The sequence below is a fragment of the Argiope bruennichi genome, chromosome 11 (genome assembly GCF_947563725.1).
Source record: "Argiope bruennichi chromosome 11, qqArgBrue1.1, whole genome shotgun sequence".
Taxonomy (NCBI): Eukaryota; Metazoa; Arthropoda; class Arachnida; order Araneae; family Araneidae; genus Argiope; species Argiope bruennichi.
Genome location: NC_079161.1, coordinates 82,061,614 through 82,084,250, shown reverse-complemented (window position 1 = coordinate 82,084,250; position 22,637 = coordinate 82,061,614). Strand labels below are relative to the sequence as shown.

Genomic DNA, 22,637 nt, shown 5'->3' with positions numbered 1-22,637 from the left:
TTTCCTCAGTGTGAGTTCGATAATGATTGTTTAAATTATTTTTTTGAGCAAATGCCTGGTCACATATATTGCACACAAAAGGCTTTTCTTTTGTATGAGTACGCTCATGACTTATTAAAAAAGGTTTCCGTGCAAATGCTTTATTGCATGTATTACACACAAAAGGCTTTTCTTCTGTGTGGCTACGATAATGCTCATTTAACCTTGATTTTCGAGAATATGCTTTACCACAAACATCACACACAAAGGGTTTCTCATTTGTATTAGTACGATAATGACTATTTAACAAAGTTTTTTCACCAAATGCCATCTTGCAAACATCACACGAGAAGGGTTTTTCTTTGGTATGGCCACGATAATGTTTCATTAGGTTTGAATGGTTTGAAAAACTTTTATAACAAATTTCACAACTGTCAGGCTTTTCCAAAGTGTGTACACGATAATGTGCTTTTAAATCATTTGATCTAAGAAACGATGCATTGCACATTTTACAAATATGGTGTCTTTCTTGAGTATGAATCGCATAGTGCGATGCTAAGTGTTTCTGAGTAAAAAATATTTTTTCGCATAGATCACATGGAAAACTCCGCACTCTTTCATGTGCATTATTATTTACTGATTCACACATTATAGCAAGAGGTAATTTACAATTTATCCAATATGAAATAAACTCAGCTAAAACAAAACACAACACGCAATTTCTCGGATGTACAATCACAAGATTCGCGCGTTTAAGTCACCGGTCTATGCTTTGTTGATTTAATTGCTAAAGAGGAGTAAAATTAATTGGAAATCTAAAAATAATATCTGACTTCATTAATATCAAGTCTTAAGACATTTGAAATAAAGATAATCCTATCAAAAGTTTTCTTCAAAGTTCCTATGATTAAACTTTCGATATTCATCTTTTATTAAGCCATTAGTTGATAATGTAATATTCTTTGAAAACTTTATCCATATTGATTAAAAATGAAATATTAAATTACAGATCAATGCTGTATTTTTTCAAATTAATTATTTATATAAATGTGTTCCATTCAAGTTATTAAAAAAAAAAACAAGACGGAATTTATATCGATGTGAATCGTAATTTAAGTTACACTTTCGTTTTGTTTTGGTCACAGATTTTTGGTTAAACAGTTTCCGTATTTTTCGCCGATCGTTGCTGTTTCTGTGGAATTATGAGTCATTGGGCTTTCATATTTCTAACAGTCATGTTTTTTATTTGAGGATAGAATATTCACATTATCTTTATTTATTTTAGTTTTTTTTAACAATTTATATTTTAAATCAGCATGATTCTTATTAAAAATACAATACATTCTTTAATGTAATTGATTCTGAAATCGTTGAAGAATTCTACTGTTTCACATTACACAATACAGAAATTCTCACACTTTTCTACAGAATTTGCTCAGAATGGGCTTCTCTACAGAACTTCAAGATTCTTTTTCACACGAAGCCTTAGTGGGACTTCAAGATGCTGAATTGAGACTTCTAGAAAATATGCGAAAGTGTGTTTTGCTTCGTGCAAAATGTGATAGGGATTATGCTTCTGCTTTGACAATGGTTAGCGTCCAAGCTCAAAAACTGGACCAGTCAAAAGAATTAGAAGGTAGTTTTATAGCCAGGGTAAGTATAATTTTTAACCGAATATAACAAATTGCTTATGTCCTTTAAAGCCGGAATGAATGCGTTTTTGATATCTGATATGAATTGACCATATTTTCTGAAATCTATTTTGAAATGATCTAAAATAAGTTTTTTTTTTTTAACTTCTTTAATTTTTTTTCTCACATAAATAAAAATTTTAAAAAATATATACGCTAAAAAAAATTTACAATTTAAAATCTGTGCATCCTAAATTGAGTGCTTGTAATCTAAATTTATAATTTTAAGCTCTATTCGTAAATAAAATTTCTATATTGAAATGAAATATGAATATATTGTATATTAAATAGTTGACAATAACACATTAGAATTAATTCTATGGTATATTTTTGATTTTTAGTGTTATACTATTATACTACAACCAATTATTTCAAGCTCTATATTTATTAATTTCAAGCATAAATCATGTTCAAGTTACAGCTATATCTCATTTTTTATTTTTAATTAACACTATGATTGGAAGTGCAATTTCACTGTAAAATGATTTATTGAAAGACTTTAAAAATATGCTTATATTTAGTTTTTAATAAAAAAAAAGCATAATTTCTTTTTGAGCTTCTTCATGAGAATTCTGTAAAGTATTGATAATTTAATCTGCTTTTTGAGATGGAAAGTATTTAGTACAGTATATATGATCTGACATATGACCGTTGTGGCCATTATTATAGGTACCAAGTGAAAGGAAAGGGAAAATTATATATATAATTAATATTGATACAGAATTTTAAAAGAGATCATTTTACGATCATAAAAAAATTTGTATAAAAATTGTATTGTCCAAAAATTAATGTAATATATTACTAGAAGAACTTATACCATAGGTTGAGAATTCTTACATTAAAATCAATAATAGTAATATGTAATATGCTTTTAGCTGCAATTTTTCTGATGAGTATTTTTATTCCATATAGTCTGGTAGGTATAGAATAGATGAACAGACATAAAAGTCACATATGACATATGAATAATGAAAATTTTTTTCAAGTTGCAGCATGGAAAGTAGCAATTATTCTTTAACTGGCTAGGTTTGGTGAACAGTTGATTCATCAGGATTAATGATTGTAAACAATTTTAATTAAATGTTTTGTATAATTTGATTTTAATAGCTTTTCTAGCTCAATATTTTTTAGCTTCAAATTTTAATACTTATATTAATCATGTATTTTTAAAAACCTTATTTTATTCTATTCATTTTGCAATGCATTTATTTAATTTTCTATCTATATCTTTAGGCATCCATTTACATTGCAAGAAACAATAATGTTTAAAAATAGCACATAAAAATTTAAAAATTTTTACTAAGAACTTGATTTATACTTGAACCTACTCAATATGGAAATATAAGTTGGTATCGTTCGTCAACGGATTCCGAGACTACCACATTTTGACGACTCCATCTCATTAAGGGGTGAGATGTGGAACGATGAGTGCATTTCCAGTATTCCCTTTGACCTTGGATTTTCCCTATTACATACTAGTAAATGTAAATATCTCCTCCTTTCATCTTTCCTTTCACCCCTATTTTGAAGAATTAAACCCATCCTAATGCATGCGCTAAAACGCAGAGGGTATTACAATCCAATTGTATTATTTTAACTGTCCATTCTTAAGTGTTATTTTTTGTGTACATGAATCTTTTTAATGGAAATACTTCCTTAACATTCAAGCTCTGTTGAAAAACATAACATCCAATTCATCTATTTTCCAAATTTTACAGTTTTGCAAATTTACTTTTTTTCTTTTATTGTCTTGTAAACTACACAGATATGAAACAGAATCTTTCATCTTTAGCATTCAACAATGGAGGAAAACAGTGCAATTAAATATTTGATAAATTGATAAAACATCTTGAATTCCTGAGCAACAATGTAATATATTGTTGGACATTAGGCAAAAATATACTTTTTAAGACTTATCAGAATTTTTAAAAAATAAAAATCTAAACTATTTTTAAATTAGTGTCATTAGAAAGCCATTTTTTTTTAAATTTTAAAATGTTATACATTTTTTATGTAATAAAATATTTAAAAGTTATCCTGGAAAAATGTAAAAATTCAGAATAATTATTAGGTAAGATTCTAATTAAAATTTTAAAAAAATGCTTCAAGGTGCACATTCTCAACTTCCAAGGTATATATGTGCCAAATATAATAATATGTGGTATGTGGTAATATGTTTTTGTAATTGTAGGCCAGTCTGATTTCTTGAATGCCAACAACACAAACACACATACATTCATCTTTATTACTAATAAAGATATATATTTATCTTTTATAAAATAAAAATGCATATAAAAGTTATGTATAAAAGCATTGTCCTATTAAGAATTGCATCTTGCAGGAGGCAAGGTGATTGAGTGTGTAAATAAATTAAAAAATACTTATATTTGTACTAATATAAAGAAAAATTTTTTTTTTCTATGTTCAAAAAAAGTTTGATTAAAATATTTCTCTTATTTAATTACAGATTTTTAAATTTTTTTTGTTAAAATATATTTTTTCTCTTGTTTAAAATACATAATTTTCAATATTTGTTCTAAAAAATTTTAAAGAAAGAATGCTAGAATAAAATTTGATTTTTTAAGTAAGTGGAATGATTATCATAAAATTATTTGATTTCATCATTTTGCAAATTCGTTATTAGGTGAAAAACTCTAGTGGCTATACGATTGTGTTTGCCTGTAAAAAAAAAGAAAAAAAAACATGGGGAGGGGAACTACTAGTTCAAAATCTGAAACTGATATTAAGTTAACCTGTTAGCTTAACTTGTAACTACTGTCTTTTTTTATAGTGAAATTATTCATTTTTTGTTGCCTAAAAAGACTGCGTTCCATTCATTTTTTTCCCCCTTCTGGCAAGTCAGTATGGAGTACTTAACTCCCTGGCAATTTCAGCTGGTATGTCACTTGTTAACTAATTTTGAAATTGGATTGTCATAATTTTAAAGCATTTTGTTATATTTTCTGGGTAATAAAAAAAACACATTTTTTTTTTGATATTTTACTTATTAAAAAAATTAATGTGTATAAATTTTTTAATGAATGATTTTCTCACCTCCGCCCCCCCCATATTGTAAAAACAATAAAAATGAAATTTTATGGCATATTAATTTTAATCTAATTTAATATATTATTTTACCAATTGAATATATATTTTTTCTAATTAATATATTTAATATATTATGCCATATTAATCTTTCTGGTGGTTTATTAATTTTATGGCATATTAATTTTAGTCTAAAAATAATTTTATTAAAATCTGTGCTGCAAGTTTAATTAGATATTAATTGGTTTAATTAGAAAACAACTTAGTAAAAGAAACTTTTGAGATTAGGAAGAATCACTTTTTGCCAGGCGAATGTTAAACTATAGTAAAAACTTTTAATATAAATTTAAACTGATTCAAATGAGAAAGTGAAAAAGTTTATTGTTAAAGCACAGGATTTGAGAATGGCAGAAGATTTTTTTGTGCATATATTGTTTTTTCTTACCAGCCAAGGCGTGGAGAAAATCTTATGATAATAAAGCAACAGAACACTTCTACAAAAGCTTATACAAAATATATACAAAAACATAAGCAATATAAAATTCTAAATAAAGTTATAAATATTAGTAAAGATTTAATATAAGAATTTTGATAAAATATTTAGAAAAATTAATGCAGATAAAAAGAAAAAAGAATGAATGTGGATTAAAATGGATATATAAAAAGAACACATATATAAAAAATTAAAATTTTTACAAAAAAAAAATGTAGCATATAAAGGATGAAAATATATATATAATGAAGTAAAAACAGTAACAACGCAACCGTTAAAAATAATAATTTATATAGTTCAGCTAATGAAAGAGAAGGTTAGAAGGAAGTAGAACAAGAGTTTAAAATTTCCTCCAAGATTTTCTTTGTAGATATATTATAAATCTTGTCATATTATTATTTATTTTAGTAAAATTTATGGCATTTGTTTTGAATTTTAAAATTATTCTAAGCATTTATCATATCAATATTTTTTTAGTATTTGTGTAACTAAATTGATATCATTGGCAGTTAATCACGGTGCAAGAAACATGATATTTTTTCTAACTATTTTTATGGCTAATACCAAAGTATCATTTTTTTTCCTTTTATCAACATCAAATTGATAATAGCTGTTGAATTTTAAATTCCCCTGGAAAAAATTGTTCTGATGTCGTAATAGAGTAATGCTATATCAGTGAAAGTTAATTATATGATGCCTTTCCATATGAAAATCAGTAAAAATAGGTCAAAGCAGGATCAATTAAATACAAATCTGAATTTTGTAATATTACTTGTGTTCAAATATTAATTTTTCTTTTTTTATTATTTAAGAATGTCTTATTAGATTGTTAAATGCTTTCCTAAAATGTTATGTTTATATCTATGTATTGAAGATGTTTCTCCTCTATTTTTAGGCTTGGTATGCTATTTCTGAAGAAATGGAGACTATGAGTAGAATCATTCGCAAGAATGCTGACTCTCTGATTTCTTGTACTGTAGAAGCAATCAGTAGTTTAATATCTGAGAAGCGAGCACTTAAAAAAACTTACATAGAAGAACATGATGCTTTGCATCGGGAATTAAATAGGGTAAGTCAATTTCTTGAATAAACTTTTTGTATGCGAGGGGAAGAATTATTCAGATTGGTTAATTTTCTTTTTTTTCTAATTAAATTCTTAATTGGTATAATTTCTTTTTTTTTTTACCACTTTTTCATGAACATGTTATTGAATCACATATTATCCAAATTCAAAACTGTGTTCAAATTTGTCTGTAGTATTTCCCATAGTGAAAAGCAAGTAAAAATATAAACAAAGGTATTTTATAATTTTAATAATAACTTCAAGATTAGAATTTCTCTCTCCTCTACATTATCACATTTTATAAACATTGAAAACCCTTCTTTTTCATGGATGTGATCCAAAATTTAACATCTTTTTATATATAATATAGATGTAAAATTCACACATGAATTTTTGGGACATGACAATAGTTGCATTTGCAAGTTATTACTTTTATATGAATAAGAATAGACTTATTAATAGACAATCCAGCTACTGACAGATTTGGTCTGAAATTTCAAACAAATCTATAATTTTGATAGCAAAATGAAACCTTTGATCAAATTCTGCTTATGGTATTTTTTAATTACTTTGTTAGTATATATATATATATATATATATATAATATACTTTCTATTGATGTTTCCTAATAGGTGATGTAAATTTTTAATTTTGTTGTAAAAACTGCATACTCAGTATAATCATTGTAGCTTTTTTCTTTCTTTTTAAATTAAGATGTTTGCATATGATGAGATATATTACAAAAATTATTTTTTGAGTTTATGGAAAGGCCCAACATAGTATTCTTTATTACAGATTCCACAAAATTTCACCATCTAATTTTTTGAAGTCCATAAAAATCTCTTTTTATTAGAGAAAATAAAAATTTAAATGCAAAAGAATATATATGGTAAAAATTGTCTATAATGTTTTTATATATACTGTTTTTAATATTCCAAGAATAATAAATTTAATTAAATAAAATTAAGTCTATTTTAACAAGATTTTATAAGTTATGATTTTATCCTAAGATTTTATTTTGTTCTTGCACATTGTTAGAATTCAATACATTTTTTTTTACTTAAATATAAATATCTTGTAACTTTTCAATGGTTAATAGCCTTTTCTATTATTATATAATTATGTTTCCATAATTTGTAATTTCCATAACCATTTTTTTTAATGTGCTTGTCTGTTTGTACTAGTTAACTATAGTTTTCTTTTCTTTCGCACCATTTTTTTATATTTCTGTTTTAGGAACCTTCTATCATTCTAATTTAAAAATTTTTGCGAAGTTTTTTTAAAAAAAAATCTAATATATACAGTGGTGCCCAAAATTGTGGACACTTTTGAAAATAGTTATTTTTTTAATCTTGTATGTTTATAAAAAATGTTAAATTTCACAAAATGCAAACTCTTACATATTATTTTAAAGAGAATTTAATGCTGATTTCAATACAAAAAGAAAAATTCAATCATTTGTAGTACAAAAAAAAGTTATTCTTACTTTAATCTGAATAACAAACGTTGTGATGAAGTGGATGGTAATTTCTAACTTTCCTGACAAGTCATTATTGTGCTTTCTTTTCTGGAAGGAAGACTGTTTTTTTGTATAATCAAATTGTAAGTTAGAAATTTTGTTAAGCTTTTTAATATGTAGTCGGAATTTTTGGAAATATTTATAATATTTAGCCAAGAAGCAATTATATCAAATAAAAGAATAGATTGGACATCTAGAAAGAGAACTAAGATTATTGTGTGACGTGAATATGGTCTTTCCTATGCTGAAATTGCAAGACAGGTGGTTGGTTCAGTGATTACATTGCAAGTAATCACTGAACTGAACACAGTACTGAAATTGCAAGACAGGTGGTTGGTTCAATGATTACATCTTGTGTCCGAAAGTTTTGTTTACGATATCAGGAGACAAATTCAGTTAAAAAATAAAGCAGGAAATGGCTGAAAAATGTGCACCACATCTGTTGATGACAGAAGAATATAAAGATTGTCTCCAAGATAGAAGAATGCCATCAGCGGTCATCAGAAGTCAATTACATGATGCTGGCATTTATGTCAGTTCAAGAACAATCAGGAGAAGATTATTAGATGTTGAACTAAGAGGTAGAATTCAATGAAAAAATCCTTATTTCAATTTACAGCAGCATATAAAATGATTACAGTGGGAAAGGGAATGCATTAATTGGACAGATGATCAGTGGTCACAAGTTATACGGAGTGATGAAACATAGATATTGTTATTCGATAATGATGGTGAAAATATGTAAAACATAGAATAGGCGAAGTGCTACATCCTGACTGCATTCAGGCAACTATGAAGAACTTGATTAGTGTTATGCTTTGGTCATGCATATCAGTAGACTGTATTGGTCTCCTTCATGTTATTGATGGGACATTAAATGCTAGAAAATACATTGGCACTATTCTAAAGCCAAAACTTAACCTTGCATCAGTGATCTCTTTCCCCATAATGCTTCATTTATTTTTCAGCAGGATTCAGCTCCTTACCACACAGCAAAAATATTGAATGAGTATTTTAGTATAAAGAGCATTGAATTGTTGTTATGGCCAGGAAACAGTCCTGATCTCAAAATTATTGAGTACTTATGGAAACGTTTGAAAACTCTTGTATATATGAACCATTCATCAAATAAAAGAGAATTAATTATAATTGTTTTCTGGGATCATGCAATAATGAAAGAAGAGCTTAAAACTCTCATCAGCTCAATGAAATATCAGTGTGAAGCTGTAATAAAAAAGACTACCTTACTAAGTACTGATAACTGACTGCAGTCATCAGCATCTAGTTTATCTCAATAATTATTGCCACTCAACTTCTTTTGTATTGCAAATTTTTAAATTTTGATTAAAATGATATGTAAGAGTTTGCATTTTGTGAAACATTACATTTTATATTAGCATACAAAGTTAGAAAACAAAAATTTTCAAAAGTGTCCACAATTTTGGCCACCACTGTATATATATATTTGTAATGATATTTTAAAATCTAATTTAAACTTATTTCCCAATTTTTATCCTAATTTAACCCATATTAACTTAATTCTAAAATGTTCTCTTTTTTTATTTAATTAATGTTACATGAGCTCTGTAAAATTTGCACTTTTGCTCTTTAGTTTGCACTTTCACACACTCCCAAGTGAAGGGATAAAAATCTGAAGCGAATTTTTTTAAAAGATATCTGAATTTCCTTTACCTAAATTGGCAAGTGTATAGAAATCCCTATCAGAATCTTATGGTATAAATTCACCAGGGAAAATAATTCTGTCTTTTTTGCTCTTGTGTCACGCTGTAGAGTGATGTATCTCGTCTTTTATTTCTTGTACATAAATTAAGCCTCCCGGGATGGCATAAAAGCGAAGTTTAAAAATTCAAAAGTGTCTTCTCTTGTCAGCCATGAAGCTGCTTTAAAAATGCGTGCGTTTACATATATATTGCTTCTTTCATTATATTTATATTTAAATGTGCAATAAAATGTAATATTTTTGAAATTAGTTTTTCTAAATTCAATGATTATTTTGTAATTATACATATGGTAAATATATATATTGTAAATGTATATATTATATATATGGTAAATATATACATGTATATTTTGTAATCATACAAATTATACATGTCCATATATTACACATATGGACATCAGGTTTGTGGTTAATGAAATAAACCCATCAAAACAAGCCTACAAAAAAGTTATTTCATGTGCAAATTTTTAAATGAAAAGAAAAAAAATAAATGAATTGTAACATATAACAACTGAATGTAGTTTTAATTGATGATTTGGCATCATTGGTAATATGACAGTTTTAACAAAAATCGACTTAATTCTTTTGAGAAATAGATTTATTTTTCAACTATTTTAATTCAGGTAAATAAATTCAACACTTATGAGGGACTTGCAATTCTTATTTCAAGTCGACTAGAGATTTGATGCTAATGACCTAAATCCTAGTTATTTATGTTATGGTTAACAATCTTATTATTTATTATTGGTATATAAGGGAAATGGCTATTATAATCATCTCTTTAGAAATTATATGAGTAAATTTGATAAGTGTGAAGTATTATTGTTTCTTTTTAATGTATATTGAAATTTTATGATGAAATAATTTTTTCAGCTACAGAGTTCTGTGGACTCTATGAAAACAGAATATGAAAAACTTTTAGATATGTGGAAAGATGCAAAATCAAAATATGAAGAGCATTATATAAAAGGTAAATTATGTTATTTTTCTAAATGATTTGTTCAATAGTAATCCAGGAAGAAGTAAAAAAAAAATTTAAAAAAAAAATGTGTGCAATATATTATGGATGTATTATTTTATATTTCAAATTTTAGAAAGTTAGAAATTTCTTTATCATTTATATATATATATATATATATATATATAAGTATGATTGTTGAAATCTAGTTTCAGTCAAAATTAATTTGGATAGTTTTAGCAATATTCTCCTAAAAATAATAATTTGAGAAAAAAAATGAGCCACTTCTAACAGATTTCATTTGAAATGTATGTTTTTTAAAAATGAGAAATTCATCTTATATAACTAAATAACATTGAATGAATGATTGTAAAAGTATACATTAACTCATCAAAATATTCTATATTAAATTTACTGCATAAAAATTCTTTGAAATTTGGGATTTGTAAATATAAAGGAAAATATGTCTATTGTCACTTTTAAATATATATGATTATTTATGATTACTTGAAATGGATGATTTTTGAGTGACAAATTATTTATTTTCTTACATATATCAATTCTATTAAAATAAAAGTTGAAATACTTTTATCCCTTCAAAGATAAAAGCGGTCTGAAAATTGACCATACCAGTTTTGATACTGAAATTAATTCAGAACCTAATCATTTTAGAATTAATATAGAGGAAACTTTTTTTTTATCCCCTGTTTTGCAGGAGAATAAATACTATTTTCATTTCTCAAGTAATATAAATATCCAGAATGTGTGCAATTTATTAATACAATATAGTACAATTAATATCTTTTAATAGGGCAGACATTAATTTTTTAAGAATTTAAATTTTATAATACTGATTTGATGCATACCTTTTATATGGATACACATTAAATTAATTAATTACCTGTTTTATAGTTTTATATAAATTTGTTGCTTTAGATTTAAGAATGTTGTTTGCTAATTTATATTTTTAGGAATGATTATTGAAAAATTTTCCTTTGTAAAGAATTATATTTTATATTGTTTGAATCAATAATGGCATTACAGAAAAAACTTATGAAATGCTAATTTTTATACAGCCTTCAAATTCTGTAAGTTGCATTTAGTAAACAATTCTTAACACCCTAAAATTAAAAAAAAAAAAATTAAAAAAAAATCATTTTTGTCACTAAGTTCTGGATATAATTATTTTAGATTATTTCTGTGAAAATTTCTTGAGGAAAGTTCACCAAAGAATGCATATTTCCTTCAGGTAATTATTCAATTTACAGAAATGAAACCCACAGCTGCCGAAATTGGTCGATTTTGGACGTAGAAAAGTGGAACTATGTTAAAAATGTTAGCATTTCTAGAATATTTTAGTGAATATAATTAACAGCACTCTAGGTGAAACTGTAGTTTTTCCCTCATTGCATTTATTGAATCAAATCACATAAAATATAATTCTTTGCATTATTTATAATAATTTTCCCATTGAATGTATATATTTTATCTAACTGTTCAGAAATTACCTTCTAGGCCATAATTAAAATGAAAGCTTGAACTTAATTGCCTTTGAAAATTGAATTTTAACCATAATTCCAAAAATAAATTGCACATAAAAGTAATTTTTTCGTACAACTTGGTTCATAATATTTATTATTATTTTTTTGAAACTACATATATTGTGTGTAAAAATATCAAATTGCTTTTAAATACATTTGTTAGAAAAAGTAATCAATTCACTTGTAAATTGCCAAACAATAATATAGGTGATAAATCTAATCTTGAAATGAATAACATTTTATTAGATAAATTTTTAAAAGAGGCTGTTATGATAATTCAATAAAGCAAGAAGTAAAGAGATGGTTTAACTTCTGCGATTCCTCTGTATATGATCTTTAAAATATATATCTTTATTGTCAATTTGCTATCTAATTTCAAGGAAAAAAACGAATATAGCTAATTTATTCAACATCATATTAATTTTCTAAAAGCAAGTTATTTATTTTATGATCTGAAGCAAAGCTACTTTGAGGATTAAAATATTTTCTGAGAAAATATGTTTTTTTTTTTTTTTTTTTTTTTTTTTAATGCAAGTAGTCTTTTGGTTTATTTTATTCTAAGTGATATTCAAGTGATTAGGAACTGACATGAAAGTTATTTTCTAATTAAATCTTCCCAATATATGCACATTGGAAGTCAAATATTGAATGATTTGTAATGTATTATAATTTCAAATATTTTTCAAGGAAGTAAAAAGTGAGTAACTATAAAAAAAATTCAACAAACTTTTTTTGGGATAGATTATTTGCTTTTAAACTGAGTGTGAAATAATGAAAAAAGATTTTTTGAAGAAACAAAAGAAAGCAAGATTGTAATTACGAAATAGCATTAATCTGTTTGGATGAATATTGCATTTTAGAATTGTAATTTATTTTTGTCAAAAAGGAAGTAGATTTCGACTTAGAATATTGTAATCTATAACTTCATTTCATATGCAGTTCACTGTAAACAGATCACAGCCATGGTAGCAAATAATTTTATAAATCCAACGATCTGCTGGGATGTGTGTATGAAGTAATTTGGAATAATAGTTTTTGTTCTTTTTTTAAAGATAAATTTTCAAAATTTAAACTCTAGACTTATTAAAATTTATAAATTAATTTCACATGACGAAATAAGAATTTCGTTAGTCGGTAGTTCATAACATTCAAGATATAAGAAATGTATATTAATTGACTAATTGTTTGTTCTAAAAATGCTATTGGTTTCTGAAACCATGTCTTTGATTAAATGATAGTTTCAGTTTGACAGAATGCTTATTCAATCAAAATTTATTGCAGTTTGATAGAATGAATGAATATTTCCCAGATATTAGTTTTTTTGCTAAATTAGAAGCAGAAAAATTAATATGAAGTGTTATATACGTAATAGAATAATAGCAAAAATAAATTTAAAAAACTTATTTTTGCTGTCTCAAAATTGTCCTTTTATTATATTGCAAATAGTATTTGAATAAATTTCAACCTCTATTTCTCTTGCCAAAACATTGTGGTAGAAGTTTAGCTGTGAGATGGGAGAATCGCACTGAAAGATCTACTCTCATAGAAATTTGGTGCATTTTGAATATATTGATAATCAAAGGTTTTGCTGGTGCAGTGCAGAAGTCTGGAGAAGAAGATGCCAATCAGATGTTGTCTTCGTTATTTGATTACAGCTGAAATTGATAAGGTTCTATCTAAGTAATCCTTGTTAGTTAACCTATGTAGTTTTAAGATAGATCATTAAGGTATGTTAAAACTCTGAAATGAAAATGCTGTAACAAAAACACCTTTTTGCGTTACAAGCAAAACCAATGAAGTTTAAAAAAAAAAAATGCCTTTTGAAAAGTTTAAGTTAGCAGATCGATTTAGTTATAATGCTTCATAATCTTTATATGTTCTATAACAGAAATGTTTTCAGGTAAAGGAGCAAAGAAAGTTGAAGAAGCCAAAGAACGTTATCAAAAAATTGCTAAGAAATTACATAATTTGCACAATGATTTGGTTCTGACATTATGTGAGGCATCAGAATATGAAAGGCATTTTCGTACAACACTTTTACCTGGTCTGCTTTTTTATCAACAAGTGGTAATGGAAGATTCTGCTGAAACATGGTAGGTGTTAATTTAATTTTATACAAGCATAAGGATACATATTATACAGAATATCCTTTCATCTTTAATATATCATTCTGAAAAAACTGTTCCAGGTGTCCATTTTTCCCTCTAGGTTATAATATTTGCCTTTGGAGGTTTTAGAAATTTTCTTTCTTTCTTTTTTTTCTTTTCTTTTCTTTTTTTTTTTAATATATACATAGACTCAATATTTCTTTTTTAAGATTAAGGTATTAAAACTGAGCATTAAATAGTATTAATTTTTACATTAAAAGTTAGAAACTCTTTTTCATACCTTAAGCTTTCCAACTTCAATACTTGAAGGTTGGAAATGGAAAATGCATTAAGTACCAAATTGCAAATCTCCAGGTCACTCATCAGATACTTAAGGCTCTGAAACTTCTATTGACAGGTCTTTCAATTACTTAGAGTATATTGAGAACTTTCATTGCTTCCGGGATTGAACATTAGATTGAAATCTTTGATAATTTGCTACATTTCAATGAAGAAAAAGGAAAAAAAATCTAACACGTATAGCATTTTCCAGTTTAAATCTTCAATTCTTCATTTGGAAAATATGGCTTTATCTTTCTGATTAAAATAATTTGTTTAAAGAATTCTTTGAAGAAAATCACTTTGACTTTTTTTTTTATCCAAGTAATAGCCCCTCCCAATACAAAAATATTCCATTAAATCATTGAACTAAAGAAGAAAATCCCATATATTTTAAGCCTTTTGGGAGCCTATTTACTTGAAAAACTTTTTGCATTTGGAACATACTTAATTTTTTAGTCATGTAAGCAATAGATTTTATACAAGAATTCATCTATTTTATATTATCCATAATATTTACACCTACAATATATAATTTAAGGCAATTAGTATTACAAAGATATTGTTGCAAATAAGTTCAAATTATAGCAAAAAGCAAATTATTAGTATTTTAAAGTAGGTTCAAAACGGATTGGTAAATGCAGCAGTATTTTGCATATTTTGTATTTTTTTTTTCATTGGTAGTTGTACCCTTCCTAATTTGAATTTATGATTTTAACATCAGCTAAATTTTCTTTCTCAATTTGATTACTTAATTCTTCTAGAGAAAAATCATGAATACATAGCTTTATAAGTATGTTGTATGCTTTTTATGGTTTGGTATTATTTCCCTATCATTATTAGTTCCTAGTTTGTTGCAATTTTTATCATTTTTCTCTTTGAAATTCTCCTCTATCACTTAAAAAAACACTAAAAAAAATCATCACATTGATTAAAATAAATTTTTTATTAAAAAAATTATTTTCCTAAAATATGTTTTCTATTTCTGCCATTGTGGGATTGTGTATCCCAAACAAGATTCACCAGTATACTTAAATTATTTGTTTGGTTACAACTGATACAAATTACTCTAAAATTAACAAGAATGAAGGTGCTAAAAATTGTTTAGCTCCTTAGCTCCTTAAAAATTTTAAGGAGCTATTGTAACATCATGTGCAACATTGATTAAACAGATGCATGATGTCCTGATATATCAAATGTACCCAAAGGATTAATTTTGTAAGCTTTATCTTTGGCTGTATAGAAGAATTAATTATTTAATCTGAATATTATAAGTTTCATAAAAAATTTGATTGGTTTTATTTTCTGTTTAATTATTTGAAGCACCTTTAAATGAACGAGCTAATGAATTATTTTACTCTTAATTTGGAGTTCTTCTTTTTTGAAATATTTTTCCAAACAAAATCCAATTGTGTGTGTGTGTTTATATATATATATATATATATATAATTTTCTGTACTTTATGGTGTTTTTTATTAAGTACAAACATATTAGAGCACTAGTGGACAAAAGAAGGTATCAGATGTATGGATTTCCATCATAGTTTGTTTGCAAAATTTGTAAAAAAGTGAGAATGGAAATGTCTGATACTTATTTAAATGTTCTTTTATTATAATTACAATATTTTAAAGTGTCATTTACTATTCATATCACTAAATAAGAGAAGGTCATTTTTAAGAAAAGAAAATAACTGATAGTGCAGTTTTAGTAAAGACTAAAATTATTCATTTTTTTTAAGGATCTTATTCAATGCATTTCATTTAAGTTTTCCACAGGAACCTAGGCAGAAATTTTCCTTTTTTGCCATAGTCGTGTTGTGATCAAGACTTCATGTTTGCTTTCCTTTTAAAAAGTCATGAGAAGATCTTGAAAGGCATATGGAAATAAAAGTTTTGATTAATTAAAATGAAAATGAAAACAACATAATTTAGAATTCTGGATTTTCTATAAAACTAAAAATCATCTTAATTCATAGATATATTATATTACTTATTTAAACATAATCTTTACATATTAATTATTATTTTATGAAATCATATGAAAATATTTATAAAGAACTATTATGGTAATTCAATTTTCTTTCTGTCCATCATACAGGAAGGCGATCCTGCAAGAGTTCTTTGAAATTATTGATCCTCTTTCTGAACAGTTTCAGGCTGTTCATATGAGAATCAAGAAGAGTATCGAAGTTATTGACAGCATAGATGAGTACAATGATTTTATTCGTAAAAATCGGTAAGGGAGTTAATTTCATTTTCCATTCTAACAAAAATCTTGTATAAAAAAAATCATTAGCATTTATTATAATAAACAAATTTACAGCAATAATAAATTTTTCATTATTTTACAAGATTTATTTTCAATTATATAATGTGTAAAATTATAGATAGGGGGTATTATGTGTAAATACATTTCAAGTGTGAAAATGATTAAACTCATTTTGTGCATGTTATTTGCGTTAAAGATGTTATGATTAAACTCATGATGTCCATGTTATTGATTAAAGTCATTTTGTGCTCATCTCCAATGTTAAAACATTGGAGATGATAAAATTCATTTGCAATTTTTAATTTGTTTAAAAAAATACAACTGTTTTGTGCAGAAGTATTTTTGTGTCTGAATTGCAGAAAACCATCCGCTATGTTGTAAAAGTTTGACAAGAAAGCTGCTGCTTAAGATATATTAATAAATTACACATCTTAAGCAGGTGCATTATAATAATTAAGGAAATGTTAAATTAGGATTTTCAAGTGCATTTTTTAAAGATAAAGAATAATACAGAATAGTTATGGAATATATTACTTTTCTTAACCATTTGAAGGTGATTAATAAAAACTTTTTTGAGTCAACAATCTTGCTCTATTCAGCAAAATGAATAGTTAGTGTAGATGTTCTTTCAATGGAAAATTTTATCTATTTGTTTAATAACTTGTTTTATTATGTATTCCTTTGAAAATCATTTTCACTGGTAGAATACAGATTATTATAGAAATGCTAGGAAAGTATGATTACTAAAAAAAATCTGATTTAAGTTATTTTTTGAAGAAATATCCATTTTATCAAAATGACAAATGTTCATAGAGATAAATAATTAGCCATTGGATCATTTTGTTTAGTGTTATCATTTTCTTCAAAAGCAATGACATCATAGCTTGCAAGGCAAAGCAAAATACTTTTTTGGTATCTAACGATTCCATTAGATTTTTATCAGAAAAAAATTAAGGAATTTGCATATGGTTAAATAATAAAGCATGTTTTTAGTATTGCATTTCTGAGTTGTTTTTTTTTAATCCAGTGTTTTTCAATTATTTAAGCTAGAGATTAAATATAATGATGTAAAATTTTTGAAAAGATAAATATTCATGTATAATGTGACAAAAATAATATACTATATACCATACATGTTTATAAACTAAAAAAAGATGACATAAAAAAGAAAAACTGATGTTTAGGAGAATTGTTGACTTCTGAATTCTCATGGTACAATTCCAGGAGGTATGTATTCTATAAAAAACAATGTATCATTGTTTTCTTTATTGCTGCATTTATCTCTTAAAGTTCCATCTCCCTAGTTTTTCAAAGTTCTATATAAATTTCTAAATTATTGTCTTCATTGAGTAACTGTCTTTATTTTTCAGTCAGTCATGGGCATCATGTTGTCTGAATTTCAAAATGTTTCTTATTGAAAAATTCACATTCCAAATAATTTAAATATTATTATGATAATATTGATAGGAATGCACATTATTTGTAAATTGGGATATGTATGACGCAATAATAATTCAAAACACTATATAAAGCAAACTTCTCTATCTAGAGTTATAAAATTTTATACATAGTTACTTCTGTATAGTAAGTGCTCTCTAAGAAAAGATTTTCAAAATTTTATTATATTTTTAATTAAAATTTTAACTTTTCTCTTAAAATGTTGGAGCATACAAAAACTATTTTTGCATCAATTGAAAAATAAATAATAAGCCTTTCAGTGATACCAATTTTATTTCCATAAAATCTTTTTACATAATTTTATAAATTTTAAATATATTTTATCGCAATATTTTTGTTGTTTTACTTACTGAATTAACACTCATGACTATTGTGACAATCTTAATTAATTTTTTTGTCTGTATATTATTGTTGCTGCATTATAAACTTAAAAAATAATATAAAAATAGACAAGTCAAACCTAAAATACTACCATGCTATGATATTTCAAATTAAAGTAACACTATTTGTAGGTCTGATCCACTGCTGCCAATTGACTTCAGATATGATGCATCGCTTCTGAGAGATATTACGGGACCCCTACGACCAAATGAATTGATAGCAGATGATTTTACCTCAGATATACTGTTAGAAAAGTAAATAAATTTTATTTAAAAAAAGTTGTTATAAATTAATTAGAATTTTGAAATTTTATTTATTTTTATTTTTGATATAACTGATTAGGATTTCTAATTTTTATGAGTTAATTTATAAATATTTTATTGGTTATTTGATAATTGTTCTAATTGTAGAAATACTTTAAGTCCTTGTATTTTTTTTTTTTTTTTTTGATTAAATAACAAACAAACATTCTGAGCAGTTATGAAATGTATGATGTTAATTGAATGAGAATTTGAGATTTTTGGCTAATATAATCTTACTGTAAAATAAAATAACTTATAATTCTGAGATTTTAAATTTAAATGAATTTACAGGTCCAAATAGTATGTTTCCAAATATAAATAGACATGATGTGTATAAATATGGAGTTCAAATATTCCTCCAAAATTCAGTATCTCTGTATATGTTGAAATAAAAATTCTGTGACTTTGAAACTTGACATAAGGGCAAAGGTATTGTAAAATAAGTGGAATATTTTAAGTCACTATAAAATAAAACACGATGTGCTAATGGCAATAGTTTTAACTCTGATAACTTTAACTCTAAAGTATCCCCCCCTTTAATTTTCTATTTTATGTACTTGTTCCTAATCTTACTGTCTGTACCTTCTAAATTTTGTTTGAAAGATAAGGTGATAGAGAAATTATTTAATAACAAACAAATTTCAAGCTACAGATGATCATATTGATGGAAAATTCTAAGCTAATTTTCATTTCTCTATAAATCCTTTGTCTGAGGCAATAAACATATTAATATCCAATTTTGAAAATTAAACAATTCCATTTCATACACATACAAAAGAAAATAACATATTCCATTTAAAGTTAATTAATTTTTTAAAAGAAATATAAATTGTAGAAATAAAAAGTGCTGTTTTTGCTGATATTTAGCAATTTATTACTTGCATCAGGTTAAAAAAAGTGTACCTACATTTTTTTTTATGTCAAGATTAGCAAGTTTATATTTAAGTCTCCTCGCTCCCCCCGTAGTTTAGCTTTGGAAAAGTTTTATTAATTCTTGGTTTATGCATAGTAATATACAGTATTTACAAAAAGTAAATAATAATAATAATAAAAACGGAAATTTTGAAGTGCTATGTTTAACTTTTTTTAGGAAGAGAGAATATGAAGCAAAACTACGGAAATGCGAGACAGAACTTTTAAAGAAACAGGAAGATTTACAGCAATATGAAGATGAGATAAAGCTTGCTCAGTTCGATGAACGTGACAATGCCTCGTGAGTTTCCTATTCATGTTATTTCTATGGAATTAATTAAATGCTAATTTTTATAATAAATCTTTTCTTGATCCAAATTACTTGCGATAAAAGTGCATAATGATTTTAAAAAATTCAAAAAGAGGATGGACAAATAAAATCTTTTCTTGTTTACAGAATACTTGGGAGATATAATCACTGAAAATAAGAATATAAAATTTTTTATCATTTCATATTGTTTAAAATTTTTTTAAATCACAGATGAGGCAAGTAATAAATTTCAGCACAAATCGAAATTTATTTTTTAATAAAATTACATCAATATGAAAGGAGAGAAAAAAAGCACAGTGATTTTCATTGAAACCAAATCACCCATTCAACAAGAGTTTAGATAATGTTATAATCTCAATTCTTCAGATGCCAGAATCTTGTTGTTTCTAATCCCAGGTAGTATAGCCACCTCCATGAGACCAAAGATCTCCAAAAAGTCGAAAAATAAAAACAATCTCAAAAATAGTAAAATTTAAACATTTAAGAATATGATTGGGGGGAGGCTTGATCTGCCTTGCACCATGGACTTTCAGCAAAGATCTTCCGGCCATGTTGGAAGGTGAAGGATTTGATGTGTCCACTAAAAAAACTAGAGAGAGCCATTTGCTGTTTTCTAAAGATAGACATCAACCATTACTTTTATCAAAGTACCAAGGTGAGCAGGTGGGACCCTGCAAAGTGCAGCCGACTCCATCTTTTTGATAGAGGAGATTTCAAAATAGGTTAGTGTTGGGTCACCATGAAATATGTCATACCATTTAAACCAACATGTGAAGGACCCACGGAAAATGTACAGAGTGTTCTGCAGAGGAGATTTCAAAATAGGTTAGTGTTGGGTCACCATGAAATATGTCATACCATTTAAATCAACATGTGAAGGGATCCACTGAAAGTGTACAGAGTGTTCTGCAGAGAGCCTGGCTATAAGATCTAAGATATTCATGCTGGTCTTGTCCCCCATTTTCATCCAATGAGAAAGGTGCTGTATAGAGGCACAACTGTCCGTTAAAATCCAAATGTCACTGAAGGCAAGTTCAGTGGATGTGTCGATATATTAAAGGCCCTTATAGATTGCAGCAAGTTCGGACCCGAAAACAGAACAGTTGTCAGGATTTCTAATCAAAATATCAGTAGCTCCCTCAGGAGTCTCTATGTGCATGCCACTACCAGAAACACCACTATCTCTTTTACTGCCATCAGTGTATATTTTCAGAGCCGGATATGGATAAATAAACCAGATATGCTATAAATTGTTTCTAGAGCTATTTGTCTAGTAAATTCAGGTAACTCTGACCTTTTGCTTACCTTGGCCAAGAGATCAGTCTGGAAATGAATTCAATCAGGGTTAAACTTAAAATTCCAATTAGGGCTTTATATCAGAATCTTAAAACAATTATTTGATGAGTTTAAACAACAGCAGATATGTTTGTTGTTGATGTTTTGGATGAATGTTTTGATATGTTGGTGACCTTCCAAAAATGTTCATCCATAGGATGAATGACCAAAATGTGAACTTCATTTGTTATTCATTTCTGTGAAAATCAGACTTACAAAATCAAATCATTCTGCATCATGAGAACTTAAGATGCAATAGATAACAGGATTAAAATTCTTTGTAAAAAACTTCATCTATCATTGAATGTGTGGTGTTTTTATCCAATGAACAATTCTTGGTTGCCTTTTGCTTACTTATTTTTGCAATTCAATATCACACAGACATAAAAAACATCTCTGTGTGGCTAAAAATAACACACAGAGCATTTGAGATAACACATAGCATTTCACATTTAATACTGCGGCTAACAACAAATAAACTTTGCCTAGTTGCACCAGTTTATTCCAAAATAGACACAGAAGTGACAAAACTCAAGTGCTCAACAATTACTCTCAAGCTATACAATTTAGGGATTACATGCAATGTCATCTATTAATAATACTAATTAGCCAATTTAGCATATGGATAATCGCACAAAAAATAATAATTAACAAATAACAAAATTACTTGAACAACATCCTTACTTGTAAGTTATGAAATTGTTCCAGCTTTTAAAAAAATGATTATCTTCAAGATTCTGAATTCCATATTCAAATTCTCATCAAAATAAGTGATGATAGCTATTACTTGAATTGTGATTAGTTTTTAAATGAATTAATTTTTCAAGTGTTTGTTCAAGTAATAAAATAGTATATTTTTTAGCTATCAAAAAACTCACTTATTGCTTTATTGGCAACTTTATATTGCAAAATTATTATATCTTCTTTCATCTCTAAAAGGGTGTCACAACTAATATATATATCATACTATTGTTTATTGCTCTTCAAATGATTTTATCTTACACACTCACTGGCGTTTCACAAGTCACATAGACATTCAATTCCTATACAGAAAAATTTTCTGCTGAATCAATTAGAAGATATAAAATAATTATATAGCCTCAACGTTTTTCTGATATTACTTCTATTGATTTTTTTTAGTTATATTATAGACACTACCTTTGCCTTAACAATTTGTGACATTGAAGATTAAGA

At 26.3% G+C, this 22,637-nt stretch overlaps 1 protein-coding gene across 1 annotated transcript in view; it reads left to right on the top strand.

Annotated features, from left to right (window-relative positions):
- The first annotated feature begins 1,172 nt into the window (after positions 1-1,172).
- LOC129957217 (tyrosine-protein kinase Fer-like) overlaps positions 1,173-22,637 on the top strand; it is a 38,298-nt gene continuing 16,833 nt past the window's right edge. The window contains exons 1-7 of the mRNA XM_056069441.1: positions 1,173-1,632; positions 6,104-6,277; positions 10,405-10,501; positions 13,931-14,123; positions 16,554-16,691; positions 18,695-18,817; positions 19,956-20,078. Of these exons, the coding sequence (XP_055925416.1) occupies positions 1,420-1,632; positions 6,104-6,277; positions 10,405-10,501; positions 13,931-14,123; positions 16,554-16,691; positions 18,695-18,817; positions 19,956-20,078 (1,061 nt within the window). The 5' untranslated portion in view covers positions 1,173-1,419. The remainder of the gene's footprint in view (positions 1,633-6,103; positions 6,278-10,404; positions 10,502-13,930; positions 14,124-16,553; positions 16,692-18,694; positions 18,818-19,955; positions 20,079-22,637) is intronic.